Source organism: Serpula lacrymans, assembly GCF_000218685.1.
Source record: "Serpula lacrymans var. lacrymans S7.9 unplaced genomic scaffold SERLAscaffold_3, whole genome shotgun sequence".
Classification (NCBI taxonomy): Eukaryota; Fungi; Basidiomycota; class Agaricomycetes; order Boletales; family Serpulaceae; genus Serpula; species Serpula lacrymans.
In genome coordinates this window covers 2,630,995-2,652,128 of record NW_006763292.1, presented here as the reverse complement: position 1 = coordinate 2,652,128, position 21,134 = coordinate 2,630,995, and the positions used below count along the sequence as shown (strand labels likewise).

Below are 21,134 nucleotides of genomic sequence, written 5' to 3'. Positions count from 1 at the left end.
AGCGAATCTGTGTGCCAGAGCTATGTCCGTCTCCCTCCGGTGAATAGTATTGATTAGGTTGAATCATATCAAGAGTGCGCAGTTTTTTTTTGCTTCTTGACACAACGTTTACTTACCACTGACTTGGATTAGACTAATACTTAACAAGTATACATCAGAACACTCGCATTACCACCACTCACCTAAGACGCGTCCGAACAATACTCATTGGTCGCTATAAAAGAACAAGTCTATCCCTATACCATCCTACTATCGGCTTTAGGTGATCCATGCACGAGTCTCGGACGTTCCTAGCCTCCCCATGATTCGGTTACAAAAAATACAATGCTGCAGCGTCCTTGAACATTTATTTTTGGTTCTGCATCATCTTGCTTCGTCATGTACCTAATTTTGTGCTGTCGTATCTCAACCCCATAGTATTTCAGCTTCTAACGCTCCCTCGTCCGTGCGTCGAGGTGATGCTGTAATTATGCTGACCGATGAGCGCTTCCCACTGCAAAGAACATGCTGCCATAGTCTAGTGCCCGTAAGAACCCCCTTAATTTCCCATCATCAAGCTCCTCGAAGACGTCCAGTGCACCGTGCACTTTTCCTACATTCTATAAGCACACTTCCTGCAATGCTCTCTCTTGTACAGTACCATCAAGCGCTGATCATTCCGCGTGGTCACGGTACCGTCCGAAACGAGTAAGACTGCAATTTCGGGATTTGTTTTCCAGTGCAAGGAGGCTGTACATGAAAAGCGCCTGCCAGTGCTTGATGGACCACCGTGGGCAGACACCAACAGCGAAAGCTTAGCTCACTCCAGCTCACACCATACGTTCTCCGAGTCCACACGGCAACGACCTCCACATCCACCATGTCCGCTCCACCTAGAGGCTACGACCAAAATTTGCTTGACGAGGCCCCGGCGGCGACTCGGGCACAGCTGCAGGTCAGTCTGGGCTGGAAATTTGGCTGCATCAAAAAAGATGGTATAGGGCTGATAACAGTACTCGAATGGATGTTTTTAGGAAGGGTACAACATCGATTTACTTGATGAACGGAGGCCTCAACGATCACGCTCTACACACGTCGCCAATGCCACACCTCCCATCAGCTCAACGACGCCCCGTCCCAACGTTCCAATCCTTAGCTCACAAGAAAAATTCCAAGAGAGGAACTCGTCCCCCTCTCCTTCTTCCAAGAAACGTCTGCCGTTCTGGAGGACCACGGCAGGCATCGTCACTATAGTTGTCGTCGTTATCGTGATCATTGGAGCAGTCGTTGGGGGTGCGGTGGGTGGGACGGTGGGGAAACATCATAGCAGTGCTGTAGCGTCCACTACCTCGAGCTCGAGCTCGAGTGATTCTGGCGGTGGTAACACATATGGATCAGGGGGTACCAGTACTGGTGGTGGTGGGCAACCGATAGGCAGCTCAGGTGGTGGTGCTTCAAGCCAGGATGTTAGCCCTACAAGTGTTACAACTGGTGGCTCAGTTGCTTCGACCCAGGATGTGGGCCCTACAAACGTTGCACCTGGTGACAGCACCACTCCACAGGCTGTCTCGGCGACGACGCCCCGGGCAGATGCAGCTCCCAATACTCCTGTGCAGGGCTCTCCAACCCCCTCCGCTGCGGATGCATCAAATTCCGGGTCAAGCTAGTTGGGAGCGGATCATTATGCGGAGTGGATTCTGTAGTGGACAAGAGTAAACCCCCCTTATGTATCTTCTTGGTGTTTCGACGGAGCCAATAATCTAGCAGGTCACTTCTTTTGATGGCTTCTTGTGTGTGGATATACTTTCTGACAGAGTTTCTGTTGTACGATAACTGTGACGGTACTTGCAGCACTAGTTTAGGCCCCTCGGTGATCCATTTAGTTTTGTTGTTTAAAACACTTATTATTTCAACTTGTGAAGCCATCAACGAATGTTAAGATTCAAAACACTGAACGTATGCTAGCTGCAACCGGCTAGACTTCCGTGAGGGACCCGACTCGCCACTGCAGATCACGGTGAAGACGCAAAGCACCAATCCCCAATCGACTCTGACACTGACGCAGCTCTGGGCCCCAGCAAAGCCCCAATGCACGACTCTGCCACAACGAACCTACGCATCAGGCGGAAACACCCCCAAGACAATAATAATCTTTTCCCCCTTCTCGCTAACCCAGAAACTGACAAGGTGTTACAGACTATCAGCGAAGGAAACACGATGATGCGGATGAGATAACGATACGTAATGATTATCAAAAGGGATATTGGGCGCCTACGTGCCCACCGCCCCCTTTCGGTTTTCGTCGCACTCAGGAGAACCACCCCTTGGGCTGATGCCCCGCCTCATCCTCGACCTCTCCGTCCCTCCTCTGCCTTATAGCCTCCAAGATCCGACCGACCCCTTCAACATCGCCTATACTCGCCCTCCCCCCCGTCCAGTCCACGACCACAGGCCATCTGAAGGCACTAGGGTTCTGCGAGACAAGTCGGACGAGGCCATCGGCGCTTTGGGGCCGTTCAGACGGGGACGGCGCGGTGGGGTGCGATGAGAAGAAGGCAGAAAGCGCAGGCGGCGGCGATGACGACTTCGAAGACGGGAGATAGGACAGTATGATAGACAGCTGGTCTGCCGTCGGCGCCGACTCCACGACCTCCAAGTCAAACTGCAGCGGGGGAGACGATGGCTTGGTGGACGGATAGGGCAAGGACAGCGAGGACCTCAGAACGGATAGAGCTTTCACAGAGGGCGGAGAAGAGGGATTGTGACTACGGAAATCGTCAGTAACGTCGATACTCGTCTTGGGAGGCTGAGCACGGCGAAACGCACAATATGGACACTTGAGGCTGCAATGACGAGAATCAGACTTGAGAGGATAGCATTACGGAAAAAGAAATATGCACCAATGAACGCTTGAATGCAGAAAACATTTATTTTGCCTTGAGGGGATTAAAAATTCTGTTAGAAGGTATGAGTGTCGGGAAGACCGTCTCGTGCAGCCCAACGGTCTGACACGGCGACTGTGCACTCGCAACCGCGGATGGCTGACCAATACCGACCATAAAAGGCAAGCATTGTATTCAGCCCACCAAACCATCATCGCTATGGCTTCAGCACTCCCGAGTCTCCAGAGATCAGAGACACAGATACAAATCAGCCGCACCTCATCTCCATATACTCTTTCCCCGGGGGTAAACAGAATCAAAAAATCAAAAACAAAAACGGAGCCAGTACCCATACATCCAATACGTCCCCCCTCCTATGCCTAATGGATGACTCGGAAACAGCACCGACCGGGATTTCCAGACTTTCCGGTGTACTCGATGGCCACCGAGACGTGTGATGAGATGCATCGACCATACATGATATGCTGACGGGTCCTTCCACCGGCGGCACCGACCATCCAAGCCCTAAGCCATAAGCCATAATCCCGAAGGCAATGGCGGGCTTCTATCTGTTAAGATGATGCATGGGCGCTGTCATATAAATAACAGCCCCTCCCCCCTTTCCCCTTCCCAAGACTCCATCAAAGCAGCCGAAAAAAGAAACAACGCTCTAGAATCCGAACCTAGCTAGGCCTTCCCGCGAAACCTCGGGATACACCACCCCGATGCCAACATCCTTTCTAAAAAAGTGAACCGCATCGGTCATTGGTAGATCCCCCCCCCTTTCCTTTCATCATTATCTACAGAAGAACCGGAGGGGGTGTGATATCAACATGTGCCGTCAGATTTCGGGACTCGTTGGAGATAGCTCAGTGGCGGTGAGATCACGTCTCTTTCTGTTTATCGGCGGTGCTCCCCAGCGCTGCGCTGCGGTACGATCCTCACCCGATCCAAATACCCCCCCCCCACCACCACCACCACACCTAGCCGACATCGTTCGCACACCCTCCAGCCGTCAGATCTCACCGCTTCGGTGCTCAAAGTGCGCCGCACTCGCCATCCCCCGGCGTCCCGTCGTCATGAGGGGTCAAAGTGGGCGTTTGATTATTAATAAATTCCCAACACAAAAAGAAGCTACAGGCGCGTCACGTATACATGACTCGGTGTAATAGAAACAGAGGGTGGAGTAGGGAAAAGGCAGAGCTACGGTCATTAGGACTGCAAGAAAAAAAGAAAAAGATGATAGAAATATTAGAACTAAAGGTAGCTTAGAACGAAGCGATAGATAAAGAGAGGATGCGCTCGCGCATCCATGAGCGGCGTTGAACACGCCAAAATAGAGAGAGAGAAAGGAAAAGCGACAAAACAGGCTTATTATGAACACGAAGCATACCGATACGATGATGGCAACCAACAGCGAATACGATGGATTTGATACAAATTGATACAATAGCGTCCGCACCCCATGGGTAGCAAAGGACGTGGGAGAGGTGATTAATGCACGGATACGATAGCGAGTTTGAATTGCAGGTAACAAATTGGATAGATTATTTTCGAGGATGGTGGATAGCAAGGATCGAAATTTAATAGGTAAGATGATGAGTGGCGAGCGGAGCCGAAAACGAGCTCGAGTCGACCGCCGCCGGGGGGTTGTACGCATTATGTGGCGCACCACTCATCCCCAAGTTATACAGCGCGTGGTTGTGATCGAGAGAGTTCGACTTGCCGTATATAGGCTCAGATGAGAACGGTGCCGGTATCGAGCTGGTGCCATAGTTGTCGGGAGACTCGGTGCGATACATCGAAAACGAATCGTTCCCGGCCGACGGCATGTTGCCAGCATACACCCCACTCGCGTTCACCTGGTCAACGTCGATGGACTGACGCATCTGCACGGGCAACTGGCCGCCTGACACCGCTCGAGGCTGCGTCGAATTGGGACGACTGGAATGAGAAGTCAGGTGTTGAGCGTCGAGCGGGACCGAAAGGCCAGATGGGCTGGAATGACTGGAACTCGACCTTGACTGCGAGCCCAAAGAGCTGGTGGACGGTGCATACGGATGGAACCCACGGTTAGAAACCAACGACGGCGTGCGCCCCCGATCAAGGTTCCTCATCAACGACGGCGTCATACTCCTGTGCCGCCTAATGGGCCCGGGACCTGATATATGTCCGGTGTGAAATGATGCGGACTGTTCGAATGCCTGTCTGTGCGACGGGGCAGAGAGCGAGGACATGTATTCGTCTGACGGATAGGAGGCAGGCAGCGAGTGCATGTAGTTGGCAGGCGATGAAGTGAGCGATGTGTAGCCGCCATGCGAGTTCGCGATGGAAGACGTCTGGGCAGGACTGGCGCGAGTAGGCGTCCACTGCATTCCCATACCCAAAGAAGGGTCGGAATTGGAGTAGTTGCTGCCCGCATTGACGCCTGCTGGGAATTGCGACGGTACGACGATACCTGACATTTCAGAATTGAAATAAGCATCGTTCGTCCTCTCGCTAAAAGCAAGACTAGTACCACGCGTAGATCCGGTAGCAGACACGAGTCCCTCCTCGTCGCCCTGCACATCTTGCACCAACCCTGACACTTCCACCTCGCACAGCTGAATATCTGAGATGTTGTCGACGCCGTTGACATACCCTAGAGACGCAAGAGCAGAGTCTAGGTCCTCGCTCTCGGCGTCTCCATGGTCTTGGATCTCGCCAGAAATGGCTACATCTCCGATATCAGACCTCGAATGGGTTCGCAGATGTTGATTCAGGTTGTCAGATCTGGAAAAATGCTTCTGGCACAGATGGCATTGATACGGCTTTTCCATGGTGTGAGTGCGCAGATGACGCTTCAGATGTTCCATCCGTTTGAAGAGTCTGCCGCAAGAAAACAAGGGGCACACAAAGGCTTTCGATGTGACGGCCACGTCTCCTGCCGTAGGCGAAACCTCGGCATGAAATGGCAGTTGTGGAGGAAGTACGCTATTCATGGGGTGCAAAGGCTGAGAGAAGTCGGTCGAAGGAAAAGGTCCAGACGAAGGGCCATAGGAACTCGCTTGCGCCAAAGGATCATTTGGCCGAGTAGATCCATTCAGGTGCTGATCTGCAACCGAACCTGCGCCGATCAAGGGTCCCTGAGATGGGATCGTGCTGGGTTGGTGAGCCTGTAATAATTCTTTCTTTCGCCTCTCCTTCATTCGCTCATTCATATTAGCCGATCCCTGCTGACCCCTGGCTTGTGAATAGAACATGTCGGACGCCGTCATTCCACCATCATGAGGCCCGTAGCCAATGCCCATATCGACCGAACTTTCGTCTTGACTATGGCCAGCCTCGTCAGAAGAGTGTCGGCCGTCGACAGCCGAGGCGCCGAGCAGACTATGGGCTGATTTGTTCACTAATTTTTTGCGGCGTTGTTTGTACGTGGGAGAGCCTTCAAAAATAGAGAATGAGAAGAAGGGGGTGTTGGGGCCTTGGAGTGCTGGAGGGAGGGAGTTCACTGCCATGCCGTCATTATGAAGGCTAGAGCGGCGCAGGCCATCCATCAGGTTCTGTTCTGACCTGGCCGGTCGAGTGTGCCCCACATCCATCAACATGGTACCGCCGGTACCGCGGACACCCGCAGCCTCGTCCGCCCTTCGGATTGCCACCTCGAGTTCGTCCTCTCCCTCACGTGCGCCCTGCGCTTTGCTGAACTGCTCGTACAAGCTCCTTTTAGGGTCGTACGTGAAGGACAGGGCGGGTTCTCCGGTAACAACTGTGGTAGGCTCTAGGCCAATTTTCTCACGCTTCAAATCACGTTCAAGAGCATCTAGGAAAAGTCGGTCATGAGGAACGGAGAACCTAGAGGTGGCACTTGTTGAGAAAAATGTGATTTGTTGATAGAAAGACTACCGACCAATAAAACACCTTCTGTTTTTTTTGCGTACGGATACATTGGTATTTGAACAAGAGATCCAAAAATGGCGACTGGAGAGGGAAAAAAAAATATGAAGAGGGCAAAACGGGTCAGAGACATTGATAAATACCTTGGGTTCTTCAAGGCATGCGTCAACACCAGGCTTCAAGTTCCGGAGGTCACTGAAAACACCCTCCTCGAACTTTTTCATATTCCTGACAGGCCTGCCAAAGGCCTCGAATCTAAAGACCAATGCTCTGACGATATCGGTACCGGTGATGTGGTAGAGTCCGGACCATAGGACGCAGGACACGTATTCGGAGGTGGGAAGTAGGAACCGATTGAGAGCGGGATGGTGTGAGGAGGAATGGGTGGTTGAGGGATTGGAGGACGAGAGGGCTGAAGGCGATGAGGAGGATGTGTTATTAGAGGCAGGTGACGTGTCCCATTGCGACGGAGCAGTGGCAAGGAAGAACTTGAGACGGTCGAGATAGGCGAGTTTTTCGTCTTCGTGGACAGTGAGTGGCCTGCTGAGACCCTTGCACATGGCGAGACCCAGAGCTGAGGGGTTGAAACGGGGAGTGATTGACATGGAATCGCGATGTGGCTGCGTGGATTGTGGGTGATGTGGATGCTGTTGATGGAAAGGATAGGAGTAGTGGAAGTGAGAGGGATTTGCAGGATAGTCTACATCGTCCTCGTGGGGGGCAGGCACAGCAGATGTGACCTGGAGGGCAGGATCTGAGCGTGGTTGTTTGGCATAGTGGATGTCGTAGGGGAGAGGGTGTTGTGAGGAGGGAGCGGAGTTGAGGGAGTCGTTAAGTGAGGAGTGGGGAGAGGAGGCAGCAGAGGAGGAGGAGGAGATGTAGGTAGGGTGTGAGTTGGGGTAAGGTGCGAAGTGGGAGATGGAGTGGTAGGGAGATTGATCCATGATGGTTGTGCGCTGGTGGTAAGGAAAGACGGATGGGGGGATGGAGGGGGTGACTTGGAGGAGCTGGAGGGGGCGAAGATGAGCGAGGAAAAGAAAGAGAGGTGGAGAGATACGCTGTGGGGAGGAGGAAGGATGGAGAGCAAGGCAGAAAGGCGTCCGGAGAGGAAGTGTCGAGAAGGGGTGGATTAGCGGATGATAAAGATATATAAGAAAGACGGCGCTGTATTTGGGTGGGCCGAAGGGTAATATAGGAAAGAAAAATAAGAGATGATGCGGGAGAGATGGTGAATTGAGCGAGATCCAAAGGGAGACGGAAGGAGTTATGGCTCCGGCGTTGGCTGGGATCGCGTGGAAGACGCGTGCCTGCCGAGGTGCCGGTGGCTGGAGAAACAGGAGTCAACGGGCCGTGGCGTCTATCAGTCCGCTCTTTCAGGCGATGCTGCTAAGCCTTCTGATTCTCGTAACTCTGGCTGTGTCACATATTCCGTCACAATCAGCAGTAGATGCACTGCCTCCACGCTCGGAAATACCACCCACCTCATCGACACCCATCCCTCCCTTCTTGATCTCATCACTATCTTACAAATCCCGCAGTTAGTATGTATGTCACCATTCACACTATCTTCTTTGATCCCTCCCTTGCCTGCTCACACCACGGACTTGCTGTCAGCACCGGACAAACAACTTCCCAATTCGGATCACCGAATCCGCTCTATCAAGATTCGTCCAGATTGCTTTCCACAACATGCGTCTTCTTTTCTGTGGCACTACGCTCAAAGGCTCCGACCTATAGATAATTAATTACCCCTAACTATCACACTACACTCGCGGGAGCTTCGCGTCGAAACCCCCCCCGTGAAACCACCTTGTCAACTTTCATCATGCATTTCTTCAATCCATCTCACCGATGCTCAGCACACCATTCTATTCGGTCACTATACAAAAATACCATCCACGACAATCCTTCAAGCTCCGACCCATTCATGTCTATCTGTTCCTGATCCCAGTGCGTAGACAGGCAGACCTGGCAACAGCACACCGCCTATCCCTCGTCCAATCACCTTGATCAGCGCCACACTCACGCTTTCCCCTCGTCATCCCCTCCGTCTCCTTGACTTGGACGCGATCATCACGAATCAAATCCAAGTCGACTAAACGCCCAGCGTGTTCCGTTGCCCCCCTCTCGACGACCTCGGAAAGATGTTCAGTCGTTGATCTTCAGTCATCCAGCACAGAGTTTGAAAGGAGGTTTCGGCCCTATAAAAATACCAGTCATCGGGACTGAATGGCGCGCCTCCGCAAGCGAGTGCACGACGTCCAAGTCTTCCACCACAGCCACCACTTCATCAACACCAAGACAATCATATGGGGAGAGAAAACGGAAACGGAATGGGGACTGGAATACATGGCGACATCAGCCGACACGTCCTCACCGTCCGTCCCATTTGCAAACGAGTGTGGAGAATGTAGATGTAAATGTACCCGTGGGTGGCTGTGACGAGATCCAAAGATGCCCGATGGCGAGATGGTGAAGACATATGTCAATGCCATGGGTCGGTGAGTTCCAGAGACATGTACGTAGTTACGACGTAGTAGCTTCACGACATTGAAGAGGGAGTGGCTGTTGTGTGCTCATGAACGTTCATCAAGTGCTATACACGGGACTGCAAATAAACCGAAGTGAACACTCGGCGTACCTAATGCTCTGCTCACGTGCACCCAATGATGACTATGACGATGCCCGAATGCCTGGTCACTGGTGATCGATAGTGAGGCTTTGGTCCTTGGGTATATGGCCATTGATAGTCTAGCGAGAACGAGAGGTTTATTGTATTGGTAACACTCACTTCTTGCGAATCGGAATATACTCCTTACGTTGAAAGACGTAGAGTTGACGTTCGTGCACCCGTCATTGCCTATATGAAACGATCTTTCCGGCCACGCCGGCGGCACCCCCCACTTCGAATCCCACTTTGGGGGGGGGAGCGTCGTTGGAGCGGCGGAACCAGCACAGCCCGGTGCTAACGGAAAACGCACGATAGATGGGCCCAAACCGTCGAGAACGGAGAGAGAAGTAAGATGCGGATGCGGGGAGATTGGCAAAAGTGGGAAGAGGCTGTGCGCCCCGTCGTGACAGCAGGTTGCAGCCCAAAAAGGCCCACGTCTGCGTCTTCCTTCCCTTTCGTTCGCTCGTTCGTTGAGATTCGAGACGGATCTCGGTCCGATATCCCGAGCGCGCATCCATGGGCGGTTTTTGGTTGTGTACTGTACAGTAACAGAACAGTATTTGTTTTTTCTTTTTGACATACGGAGGGGCCCCGGGCTCGGATAGAGAGTGGGGGTAAAACGTGTTCGCTGGACGTATGTCGAAAGTTTGCAGGAATCGGCCGATGCGTACCAGCGGACGCACCGAACCCAAGCCCCTATAGACGAGCGAAGCATTCAACGTTCTGCGAGATCCCTACCGGTATTTGCGATATCGTCGGTATTCCCTTCGCTTGCATGGTCAGGAGGGCATCGAATAGCGCCTTTTTTTTTTTTTTTTTTTTTTTTTTTCAAGTTGAAGTCATGCGCGTCACACCGCGACTTTGGACGCGGTGGAAAAGAGCCCGTTCAACGTCCTCCGTTACAGCCTTTTGTACATGTGGGATCAAGGACGACGATGGCGTTAGTATTATATACATATGCCGGCGAACGGAGGCCTGGCGGGCGCTTCGGGGCGCTGCGAGATGGAAAAACCGCGTTCGTCGTGCGGATCGTGCGCTTGCGTTGACATGCCCAGCGAGGCCCTGAGCTTTCTCGGATAGTGGAGGTGCGGCGAGCTTCGGTCCAGGCGAACTCTCAGGTGAGCGTCTTTGAGGCTTCAGGGAGCACATGGGGGCACATGGGGGCGCTGGTACCCGTCGTAGGTGCAGCACGGCACGAGGTGGTATCAAACGCTGGTATATGGCTGCAGAGATACTATACTTTGCTGAGCTGATGGGGCCCTGCCGCGGCGGGTCCTGACTCTTCAGTTTTTGCAATTCGCAGGCGTGGCGGCGGCGTGACTCATTGGCTGGCTGGTGGGTCCGCAACCTGTCCGTTAGCGACTGCATCATTCGGGATGATCTCCCTGCCATCTGAATCAATTATCAAGCTCAAGACACATGGCTATTACCAGTGGGGTTAAGACATCGTGCAAGGCGACTGGTGATGTCAAAGCATAAGAGTTGTGAATCGGTATCGTATAATGAACTCCATCTCACAGCATCTCACCCGCTCTTGTTTTTTTAAAAATCTTTTTTTTTACGTTAGCTCGGCATAGAACGAGTGAAGAATAGGGCTTTTGTTTGACACCGCGGCGTGGCCCTGTGATGCGCACTGCGCAACACAGAGCCAACCCGACCACTGGCAACCCGAGTGGATCAAACGAGTATGGCACGTCTCCAGGCAGCTTGTTATCCCACCTGGACCACTCTTGGCATACGTTCAGGTGGATGCAATTCCATCGCAAGTATGGGCAGCAGCAGGAAACCGGGATCGTTGACTCGAAAACTCCCACTAGTCCATTGGCGGGCCCCAGATACAGGAGCAGTCCTGACGTGGGATCCTGATTTGCAGGGTGGGTGGGGGGGGGGTGTACTACCACACTTTGCGCCGCGATCGTGGCTAGGCCGACCCTGATTCGACCCAACTGGTATCCTTCCTGGAGATCAAGGCTCGGTGAAAAACCCAAATCTGTCTATTTTGTTTGGCGGCGACGTACCCGATTGATACTGGGCGACTCGAGGCCATGTTTTCTTGCACAGGCAACCACCACCGACTCGGAGCAACGTTGAGGTCTGTCCGCCATCGAGGCACCATAGATCGACTTTTTTTGTTGTTGAGGGAGTTGATCTTTTTAATCTGATATGATCGTCCCTACCCCCCTACTCCTGGATCCTGTGAATGGTGATGGCACCTTCTTTCCATCTTGCATCTTGCATCTTGCATCTTGATCGACCTATTCCGAGGGAAGCCCATCTAGCCGAGCATTCGCGAACCGTCGGCGAGGGCGTCCAGTACGCGATACGCGAGAAGCCCCATCAGGGAGTTGAGTGGTCAATAGATAATAGTCGCAGTAGGCACCGCTTCGTCAGGCATCGTAAGCCCTCGAGACCTTGTTCTGCTTTCTGTCGTTTCCTCGTATCCAAGTCACAACTTCTTCTTTATAGTTAGTACCTCATTCGGTTTGCGCAACAGCCATTCCGTTCGATCGCGCCCGCAGCACCCTCCCGCATCAAACGGTAGAGCCTCGTGATTGGTTTATCTCTTCCAGCTTTCTTATTATTATTATTTTAAACTTCTTTCCTTCTCATCTTGACGGGCAGTTCAGGGATACGATCTAAGATTTTGAGCATGTATGGCGATGCATTGGGGTATGTATGCGCACACGTCCTCCCGCATCATGACATTCCGGGTACCCACATCAATCTTGTCCATCCCACATGTAATCCCGAAATATGTTGACCCACCACCGCACTTCAACCCCGCTTCCACTCCCTCCTCCCTTGATGCTCGCGCCTTCGTCATCTCTGCATATCTCTCCATCCGCCTCAACAGCCACGATCATGTCCCCCGCCAACCCCATCGTGATGTTCTCTTCTTGGGCAATCTGCGCGCCGGTCTGTGGCCCTGCCATCACCAGCGTTCCCACAAGGCGTGAGGCAAAGGCAGCGTGGGTGTACGGCGGTGTGTGCAAGACGGACAAACCTGACTTGAACACTCTGCTGCGGATGGGTGGGGACGTGTAGGCAGGGAGGTGTGGGAGGGTTTGTAAAAACGTGGAAGGCGGGATCAATGCTGCGGCGTTCGGTATCCCACCATAAGCAACGTGATGATTCTCATTGGAGTTGTTGAAAAAAAAAAAAAAAAGTCACATACCGACTCCCCTCGCTCGGTTCCACCCACCCCACACTTCGTCTAATGCTACTATACCCCGCTCTTTCATGATGCCAATAAACTTGCCCGTTTTATTTCCGGCGAGACCGTCCGCAGAGCCTTGCAGTACCCCCGCAAGTTCGCGTGCGAGCTCCTCAATCCAACTTCGCTCATCTCTAATCATATCCATGGTGACAGGGGCATTCGACATTTGTAAGCCGAGCTGAGATAGCGAGGATCTGATAAACGCTGCTTCCTCCGGTTCTGTAGACGGAACCAACGTCGTTGTCGAAAATAGGGGCGCATTTGAAGGCGCTGGCGTTGACGTCGAGGAGTACGACGAGGAGAAAGGGGATGCGGTAGGCGCTCGCGGCGGTTGTGTGGTGATGGTCGAAGATGCCGTTAGCTTCTCGTTGAGCTCTGCGGCAAGATGAACTAGATCTTTGGCTTTGACCATCAGAGCCTCGAGATCTTGCAAGGCATTGGATAGGTCACTCTCCGAATTTTGTGCAGAAGTCTCCACGGTGCGCAAAATTCCATCTTTTGGCGGTTCATTCAGCAAAGTGACACTTTCTTGGCAGAAGGAGGGCCCTTACCTATCCCAGTGCGACGGACAACAGGCCCAGAGGCTGCTTCAGGTGTCATAGAACCACGTGTGACAGATCCACGTCTCGCATTCTTCCCTATGCCCTTGCCCTATTACGCATGATATTTCAGCATATTATATTTTCTGTAAGATTCACTCAATACTCACCTCCCATGCCTGAGATTTAAGTGCACGTTTGAGCACGGCGTAGAAGGCTTTATCGCCGCCTTTGCGAAAGCTGAGTTTCAGGATATGTTGCATGGGGTCGTTGCCATCCTCCGACAGGGCTGGTGAGATCGGACGGGAAGATGGTGCCGACTTCATGCTTTTTCGTGCATCGATGGCCGGTCGAGGTAGTGGCGTATTGCATATTTCGCAAATTCGCAGAGATGTGTGATTGAGGAACGTGCATGCAGAGCAGGCAACGAGATCACTAGCGATAGGCGGCGCTGGTGATGACGTAGCCGAGGAGGTTGTAGAAGACAACGAAGAGGCTGGAAGAGATGAAGAGAGCTGCTTTGCAGGGAAAGGAGCACGAGATGTTGGCGCCGGCACTGCACTTCGGGGCACTCCGCACAGCGCACACACGTTGGCTGCCGCAGGACTCAATCCAGGAGGATTGCGGTAGCTGCAAACCTCGCATTCCCAGCTCTCGAATACATTTGCAGGCTCATTCCTCGAATTGGCTGATGAACTTGGGTAGTTACTGGCGGCGAGGTAAAGGGTGAGTTTGGGGGAAGACGTGAACAATCCCGCATAATGATCGGTTCGGGTTACATGCGAGAGATCCATGGCGAATGAGCGGGAAGATGCCTTGTGAGAATCGACATAGAAAAGTCGATGGGATGTTACGTGCACACTCCCTGCCTGGTGATCTGGAGATTTCTGAAGACTGGTTATTCATTGAGGAGATGCCATGTCGATATGAGTGGTAGATGAAAAGAAGGTGCCAAAGGGATGACGTCGGGTATAAGATGTATAGTAAATACTTACCCGCTGTAAATTCCTATATTCTCTTGGGATGCCAAGAGTTCTTCGTCATTATAGAGGAGAGCGGGTATGGGAATGGTGCCATCTACGGATCCGGTGTATCGTCGAAGGGCCATGAACAGGCGCGCGTCTCAAGATCAGAGTTTAATACGTCGATTGAACAAGGATGCCCAGGATAAGGTTTTGGACGGATCGTGTAAACCTTGTGACTGGCGAAGTGAACAACAAGAGTAGTGCAGTCTGGCATAAGCCCGCAGATAACACATTAAAGATAGACCAACAAGCTCACAGGCGGTACTGATGCAAATATAACCGAGCAATGGGCTAAAAGAAAACCAGGATAGCTGTGACTTGGGTGAGCAAGCCAGAGCCGTTGACTGGCGATGACTTGTAGATCGCTGATAACCTAGAATACAGTATTGATTGAGAATCTCTTGAATCTGAGACTGTTTTCGAAACAGACCTGTGGAAGCCTGGAATACGAAGACAAGCTCGGTTGCCACATTCGCGGGTTCGCAGGATGCCGGTAGCGTGGCACGCACCGGGCCGGCACCATGACTGAACCGACGACGTGACTTCAGCCTGTTGCATAACGAAGCATCCATCCATGCGAAATGTGCATAACTAGCTTCTGTTGGCCAATACTGTCGTCAGTTATCTACGGATTCCATAAGGATAAGGTCAAAGCTCGAACCTTGTATGGCTAGTATACACTGAGAATGGCTCGGTTTCTATAAAGCTCATCCTGGAATTTTGGTGCGTTATCTCTCCCAAATCCCATACGCTGGTTTCACCAGAAATATGTGTCGTTACATATGTCTTGGAGTTCTTTCGCACCCAATGCCATCTAAACCCAGCTCTCCAACTTACCGGGATCATGCACTCGTCCAATCGAGTGCAGCTGGACTATCACACGAAGGGGATCCCGTCAAAAAAATCGTATGACATCTCTCTGCCCGAGGCTTCTGCGATGTAATACTCCCGACCAATCCAGTGGATCCTTGTTTGATCTTTCCACAAACCTTACCGTATACCCTCTTATCTTAACCTTTATGTAGCACTCACACGCTGACAGCTCAAGTCCTCCTCCCCGGCCTCTCCTTTACCTTCCCTTTTCTCTCTCTTTCAACTCTTCTCTTTCTCTTTTACCTTTCTCCCAATGAGGTGAGCACCATGCTCCGGTCAAGTAATTGTTGGCCAAGAAATGGTACAAACCATCTTTCACTTTTCTCATAGGTTTTCACGAAATCCGTTTACTACGGTTGCTCTTGTCGTCGTCTGTGTTTGCTCCGGCTATGGCATTCAAATTCCCGCAGTGCAAGCGGAATCAATCAATATCACTGTCGATGATAATGGCCCCTTTGTGTACAAACCACAGGCTTTGTGGCATTCGAGTACTACGTCGTCCCGATCAATTCAAAGGGCAGCTGAGCTGGCATATCATGGAACGTGGCACTATATCATGAACGCCCCGTCACTGCCTCTTGCAGAGTATCATGAGGACATCAACTCGGCCGACGTACCTGTCACGGTCGAATTCAATTTCACTGGTTGTTTTCTTATACTTTTGAGCAGGTTACGAAGTTGACATCTTTCTTTGACCTTGTAGGCTCGGCAGTTTACCTATATTCAAGTCTGCCTTTGGGTAACACCTCCCCATCGTCTTTGGTGAACCTTACCTATTCCCTGGACGACGTTTATGCTGGGCGTTATATCCATGATGGGTCGAGATTTGCTGCTGGAGTCACGCACAATGTCGCTATAGTCAGCAGAAGTGGTCTTGAAAACCGGTTCCACTCTTTACGCGTCGACGTTGGTCGCGGCTCTGTGTTTTTCTTCGACTATGCGGTGTATACCGAAGAACGTCCCATTGCTGGTGTCCTTGTGACGTCCGATCATTCTCAGAACATCATGCCAAGATCAAACAATGTCGAGTGCGTCTCAATCCCACTCCATTCTTCTTTCAGTTTGTCATGGTTCACGCTTCCTATGTAATATGTATTTGTTCATTTTCTCTCTCTCTCTCTCTCTCATTGGATGCATTTTGATATTCAAGCTTTTTGTCCCACAGCCCAATGTCCTCCGGTAATTCTAGCAAGGGAGCCACATTTGCTGTTGCAATAGGTGCAACCGCTGGTGTACTCTTCGTACTCAGTGTTGGGCTGGCATTCAACCTTTACAGGCGACGAAGGCTATCAAAGCGACGAGGCTTGGAGGAACAGGAAGAGGAAGAGTTGGGGGAACAATCACTATATCACGGCCAATCCGACCGAATGCACGGCCCAGTGCCTTTCATCCCGCGCTATTTCCCCGGCACTTTACCGCCTCCTCCGCCATACGACCCCCTGAGTACCCAACTGGATTCACTTCCCACACCTTCCACGCCCTCGTATACTCCACGACAAGCTGACAATGACGGGTCGTACGCGGACCACCCTCCCCCCACCCCCCCGCAATCGCAATTGCACGGAGAAGGGGGCAATGAAGAGGGGGCCACTCAGACGCCTCCGCCATTCGGTGAGGCTATGGCGACTTCGCCGCCACCTGGGCCTACAGAACTTGTTTCGCATGATGACCCATTGGTGGATGAAAGGGAGAGTCATGAAGCCCACCCCACTCTAGCAGTATATCCTGTTCGATCTTCGCTGGTGATGCTAGTTCCATTAGATTCATCACGTCACAGTACCACTTCACACCCTACGGAGGGACACTAAATTTACCTCTAGTGTTACCGCTGGACGGTGACCAACGATGAGGGATATCTATTGGTACGTATTGTCTTCAGTTCCCATTTCTTAGTTTGACATGATATCCCCTTCTTCGATTGGCGACTTTTGTGCTTCACTTAGTTTATTATGATAGGACATTGGGAGATATCAAATATTTGGACTTTTGTTGTACTAGAGCATGTAATTCTTTGGTATTGTATTATTTTAAAATAGCACGACAATCTCAACGATATTGCGGGTAATAGTGCGAGGTGGCAGGATAGTCGACCCATCGATCAAGCTCCCTGTAGACCTAGGAGCCATCTATATGAATCAAGAAAGGGGCTGATTAAGATTCCTTGTGGATTGATACGACAAACACGTTGGCACGCTTCCCCAAATACCAAAAAGTCTGGTTGTCTGCAAAGAACATAAAGCGATTGCTGCTGATGATATGTCGCAACTCTCAATAAATTATCATCACAAGGCCGCAAAGAATACAGGCATACCTAGAAACTACACACACGAGACCAAACAAACACACTGACAATACAATCATCTGCGCAGACACATGCCCATGCTAATTCTTCTTCTTCTTTGGTTTCTTCTTCTTCACACCGCCCGCCGCCGCCGATAGACCTTGAGAAGGAACTGCTGATGAGGCGGCACCACCTGGAACGACTTCTTGAACAGATTCTGATTTTGTCTGGGCTGTTGGGACGGCGAGGCGCTTATTCTGCATTTTCTGCATCAACGATAGATTCAAAGCCTCGAATCGGTTGAGGAAGATCGACGAATACGTTTTGAATTTGAGACACTGAAAAAATTGACGAGACATAAGATGGTGTTCCTCAATAGATGGATATGCACGCACTGAAGAGTTATCGGTGATCTTTAGCACGAGCTTTCCCTCGGATGACTTCCATTTTACACAGTAACGGGTCTGATTGAAGTGTCAGACCCAGCAGAATATACATTCCGAGTGAAACATACATTATTGGGAGATTTTGCATAGAGGGCCTCAGCCGCCTCCTGATATTCCTGCCAGGATGCGATGTACACCATGGATGCATCAAGACAACTTTTTCAGCCACCGATTGGGTTACGCTGGTGTGACAGGGATAACGGGGTGTCACACCCCGGCCTACCGGAGCCGCGGGAATAGCCGGTGCTCCGCCCAATGGCCGACGAGGGGCTGAGCCGGTCGGCCTTGCGTCGGCCCATCACCCAAAAGATATTGGTGTCGCCGTTACAGCTCCGTTAGCTATTATACAATCAGGTCTTTCGCGTTAGCAAGCGAAGTCTTTTTAATACCAACTTACTAGCTGATCCTTCTGCTATCTCTCTTTGCCCAGAAAAGCACCCCGTCGAAGGTTTGAAAGGAAACATAACTGTAAAATATCATGACCTCGGAAAGGAAACGTGAGTGCCCAGATCTGAGACTTCCCGCTGGGAATTTTTTTGATTAACTCTTTTCAATTAAAATAGCACTACCATTCATTGCCAACTTCACCGCGGGTGCCATCGCTGGTGTCTCAGAGATCCTGACGTTCTATCCTCTGGGTGAGATTTTCAGTTGAATGGCGGTAATAGAGTGATTATTCATCATTCGCGGTTTCATAGATGTCGTGAGTACCATTGTCGATCTCTGACCAATTTGGTAAACTTACTTCCGTGATGGCAGGTCAAGACTCGTATGCAGCTGGACACGGGAAAGTCCAAGCATGGTCTCGTAGGGAGTTTCCAAACGATCATTAAGGAGGAAGGGTGAGCTGGCTCATGCAATGTCACACGACCAATAATCTAACAGCTCAGATGTACAGTGTAGGGAGGCTATACAGAGGTATAACAGCATTGATATCATCCTGAATGACTTTTCACCTATGACTTCAAGGTTTGGTACCACCTCTCCTTCTGGAAGCGCCCAAGCGTGCAGTGAAGTTGTAAGCCGCATTGTCTCCGTAGTCTATATGTGGATTTTCGAGTCTAATAGTATGCACTAGCGCTGCAAATGACTTTTGGGGAAAGACCTATCTTCAGTTTTCTGGAGAAAAGAAAATGACTCAATCATTATCGATATTAACCGGTTGCAGTGCTGGTGCAACCGAGAGCTTCGTTGTCGTCCCTTTCGAGCTCGTCAAAATCAAGTAAGCTGGTTTACTCTCACTTACTTGAATTGACTGACGACTATGTAGGCTTCAGGACAAGACAAGCACCTTTGCTGGGCCCATAGACGTGGTCAAGCAGGTTATCAGAAAAGACGGTGTCCTTGGTCTCTATGCTGGCATGGAGGCTACATTCTGGAGGTAATCTTACAGTGATCATCGGGGTGTAGATGGTTGACCATTTCATTGCCAGACACTTGTGGTGGAATGGAGGATACTTTGGGTGTATTCACCAAGTCCGCACCATCCTTCCCAAAGCCGAGGTAAGTAGCATGGCCAGAAATAGTACTACAAGCTTCTAAGACAATAAGGAAACAGACACCTCAAGCCCAGCTGTTGAACAACTTCATTTCGGGTACCATTGGTGGACTGGTTGGGACAATGATCAATACCCCGTTAGCTTATATTTCCCCTTACCATTATCTGGTACTAACTACTATGTACTAGGTTCGATGTAAGTGCAAGAGTTCAGGCATCTCAAGGCTTTCTTTCGGTTTATGATGTTATATAGGTCGTGAAGTCTCGTATCCAAGGTGGCAGTAAGGTGCCAGGTGTAGTGCCCAAATACAACTGGACATACCCGGCGTACGTTGTTTCATGCTAGTTTCCAGAGTATTTGAAGGCTGAGGTTATACTTCAGATTGGTAACGATCTTCCGAGAAGAAGGCGCCGCAGCCCTTTACAAGGGTTTCGTGCCGAAGGTCTTGCGGCTTGCACCTGGTGGAGGTGTCTTATTATTAGTCGTGGAGTTCACTCTCGGGGTATTCAGGCAAGGTATGTGCTTCAGCGAATTTTCCTTTACCTTGGACTAAATCTGTCACTTCAAACACTCTAACTTTCGAAAAACAAGCGCTCGGACCTCCTTACATTTGAATGATAGACAAGTAGACGGTTCTTCTTGGGTGGCTTATTATTATTGTAGGGTAGTAAATATACTCACATTTTTGCGACCCGAGTTCCAATTTGGACATCTTGAGCAAGGGTTTCAGCGCGATGTGTATATTTAATACTCCTGAATGGATGGTTTGGGATTTCCAGATCGATTACGTGACTTGTAAGCTGTTTGCCCCTATTGAATTCAAAGGGCGTTAATATACAACACCAAAGCCACGGTTATCATGTACTTATCCGCGGGTGTCTCAGTCCACAGATCACTGTTTCTATTCTATATGTCAGATCACCAAATCTGAATGCTTCAATTGCTTCTCAATGGAAAGGAGTTCCTCAACTCAATTGAAGTCCACAAAATGTCCCTAACTCATGCAGATTCACCAAATGTCTTAATCTCCGGGGAGCTATATAATGTTACGTTGAACGCCACTGAGGGGTTAGAGGTCCCTCTCTAAACGACCCTTCCAATGTCGACAGCTAGCTGGCAAACTTCTGAACACAAGTTCGTTCCTTCCCGCAAAGGCGACCGACGTGCTCCATGTCCAGCTCTGAATGCGATGGCTAACCATGGATACCTGTGAGTCGCATCATATCGCTCCGGAGTTTGATCACTCAGTTTCACCGGCAACAGCCCACACAATGGAAAAAACATTGGACTTTGGCAACTTATCCTCGCTCTTCGTCAAGTGTACAACCTCTCCTTCCCCCTCGCTGCGTTTCTGGCGTTGGCGGGAATGTTCCTCTGCGGCCACGCACTTCACCTTGATCTCGACGCTCTCGCAGCACATAACAAAATCGAACACGATGCCTCGCTAGTTCACGGAGACACAGAGATGGGGCAGCACATGGCCCCCACCTGCGTCGACTCCAGGTTGTTGCAATCTTTTCTCGCTCAGGCTGACACAAAGACTGGGATGAGCCTCAAAGGGTTTGCGAAGCTTCGAATTCAACGCGAAAGGGGATTAAAGAGACCACTCGATATGGTACATGCTGCGATAGGCAAAGGGGAAGTTGGCTTGTCCTGGTTACTGCTGAAGGAAGACAATGGGCGAATACCTTATACCAGACTATACCAATGGTATGGAGAAGAACGACTACCAGACGGATGGCATAAACCTTCTCATGAAGTAGGGTTGCTACAAGCCCGCCAAAAAGCCAATGAGGTCGCTGCGTTCATGCGCCAGCTCAAAGGATGGCAAGACCCAGTTTAGCTC

The 21,134-nt window shown here is 50.9% G+C and overlaps 13 protein-coding genes across 13 annotated transcripts; 5 read left to right on the top strand and 8 right to left on the bottom strand.

Annotated features, from left to right (window-relative positions):
* Positions 1–323: 323 nt before the first annotated feature.
* SERLADRAFT_459473 (uncharacterized protein) lies at positions 324–2,969 on the bottom strand (the record flags this gene model as incomplete). The annotated part of the gene is made up of 4 exons (XM_007314870.1): positions 324–1,520; positions 1,548–2,744; positions 2,806–2,822; positions 2,880–2,969. The coding sequence occupies 3 exons, from the start codon at positions 2,904–2,906 to the stop codon at positions 2,288–2,290; spliced, it is 501 nt and encodes a 166-aa protein (XP_007314932.1).
* A 1,092-nt stretch (positions 2,970–4,061) lies between these two features.
* On the bottom strand, positions 4,062–4,881 carry SERLADRAFT_459468 (uncharacterized protein; the record flags this gene model as incomplete). Its single annotated transcript, XM_007314869.1, has 1 exon — positions 4,062–4,881. A coding segment is annotated over one exon (459 nt), but the record flags the coding sequence as incomplete, so codon positions are not given.
* A 730-nt stretch (positions 4,882–5,611) lies between these two features.
* SERLADRAFT_340946 (uncharacterized protein) lies at positions 5,612–5,761 on the bottom strand (the record flags this gene model as incomplete). The annotated part of the gene is made up of 1 exon (XM_007314868.1): positions 5,612–5,761. A coding segment is annotated over one exon (150 nt), but the record flags the coding sequence as incomplete, so codon positions are not given.
* Positions 5,762–6,559: 798 nt separating this feature from the next.
* Positions 6,560–7,003, bottom strand: SERLADRAFT_343291 (uncharacterized protein; the record flags this gene model as incomplete). Its single annotated transcript, XM_007314867.1, has 3 exons — positions 6,560–6,695; positions 6,751–6,821; positions 6,881–7,003. Coding segments are annotated over 3 exons (330 nt in total), but the record flags the coding sequence as incomplete, so codon positions are not given.
* A 1,194-nt stretch (positions 7,004–8,197) lies between these two features.
* SERLADRAFT_459467 (uncharacterized protein) lies at positions 8,198–9,078 on the top strand (the record flags this gene model as incomplete). The annotated part of the gene is given in 3 exon segments (XM_007314866.1): positions 8,198–8,282; positions 8,352–9,010; positions 9,030–9,078. Coding segments are annotated over 2 exon segments (216 nt in total), but the record flags the coding sequence as incomplete, so codon positions are not given.
* Positions 9,079–9,590: 512 nt separating this feature from the next.
* SERLADRAFT_434635 (uncharacterized protein) lies at positions 9,591–9,926 on the bottom strand (the record flags this gene model as incomplete). Its single annotated transcript, XM_007314865.1, has 1 exon — positions 9,591–9,926. The coding sequence occupies one exon, from the start codon at positions 9,924–9,926 to the stop codon at positions 9,591–9,593; it is 336 nt and encodes a 111-aa protein (XP_007314927.1).
* Positions 9,927–10,123: 197 nt separating this feature from the next.
* On the bottom strand, positions 10,124–10,776 carry SERLADRAFT_434634 (uncharacterized protein; the record flags this gene model as incomplete). The annotated part of the gene is made up of 2 exons (XM_007314864.1): positions 10,124–10,209; positions 10,263–10,776. The coding sequence occupies 2 exons, from the start codon at positions 10,774–10,776 to the stop codon at positions 10,124–10,126; spliced, it is 600 nt and encodes a 199-aa protein (XP_007314926.1).
* Positions 10,777–12,128: 1,352 nt separating this feature from the next.
* SERLADRAFT_434633 (uncharacterized protein) lies at positions 12,129–14,272 on the bottom strand (the record flags this gene model as incomplete). The annotated part of the gene is made up of 5 exons (XM_007314863.1): positions 12,129–12,502; positions 12,584–13,120; positions 13,177–13,276; positions 13,335–14,058; positions 14,160–14,272. 5 exons carry the CDS (start codon positions 14,270–14,272, stop codon positions 12,129–12,131), a joined length of 1,848 nt encoding a protein of 615 aa, XP_007314925.1.
* A 472-nt stretch (positions 14,273–14,744) lies between these two features.
* On the top strand, positions 14,745–15,316 carry SERLADRAFT_459465 (uncharacterized protein; the record flags this gene model as incomplete). Its single annotated transcript, XM_007314862.1, has 2 exons — positions 14,745–14,839; positions 14,899–15,316. The coding sequence occupies 2 exons, from the start codon at positions 14,771–14,773 to the stop codon at positions 15,130–15,132; spliced, it is 303 nt and encodes a 100-aa protein (XP_007314924.1).
* SERLADRAFT_434632 (uncharacterized protein) lies at positions 15,316–16,870 on the top strand (the record flags this gene model as incomplete). Its single annotated transcript, XM_007314861.1, has 4 exons — positions 15,316–15,320; positions 15,393–15,706; positions 15,766–16,090; positions 16,228–16,870. The coding sequence occupies 4 exons, from the start codon at positions 15,316–15,318 to the stop codon at positions 16,868–16,870; spliced, it is 1,287 nt and encodes a 428-aa protein (XP_007314923.1).
* A 153-nt stretch (positions 16,871–17,023) lies between these two features.
* SERLADRAFT_459459 (uncharacterized protein) lies at positions 17,024–17,960 on the bottom strand (the record flags this gene model as incomplete). Its single annotated transcript, XM_007314860.1, has 4 exons — positions 17,024–17,310; positions 17,374–17,681; positions 17,739–17,807; positions 17,858–17,960. The coding sequence occupies 3 exons, from the start codon at positions 17,927–17,929 to the stop codon at positions 17,445–17,447; spliced, it is 378 nt and encodes a 125-aa protein (XP_007314922.1).
* Positions 17,961–18,210: 250 nt separating this feature from the next.
* SERLADRAFT_380765 (uncharacterized protein) lies at positions 18,211–20,049 on the top strand (the record flags this gene model as incomplete). The annotated part of the gene is made up of 14 exons (XM_007314859.1): positions 18,211–18,286; positions 18,353–18,427; positions 18,488–18,492; positions 18,549–18,631; positions 18,688–18,707; positions 18,759–18,807; positions 18,868–19,011; positions 19,060–19,170; positions 19,223–19,292; positions 19,348–19,425; positions 19,478–19,483; positions 19,541–19,614; positions 19,670–19,803; positions 19,880–20,049. 14 exons carry the CDS (start codon positions 18,268–18,270, stop codon positions 19,900–19,902), a joined length of 891 nt encoding a protein of 296 aa, XP_007314921.1.
* A 106-nt stretch (positions 20,050–20,155) lies between these two features.
* Positions 20,156–21,131, top strand: SERLADRAFT_359936 (uncharacterized protein; the record flags this gene model as incomplete). The annotated part of the gene is made up of 2 exons (XM_007314858.1): positions 20,156–20,497; positions 20,552–21,131. 2 exons carry the CDS (start codon positions 20,388–20,390, stop codon positions 21,129–21,131), a joined length of 690 nt encoding a protein of 229 aa, XP_007314920.1.
* Positions 21,132–21,134: the final 3 nt, after the last annotated feature.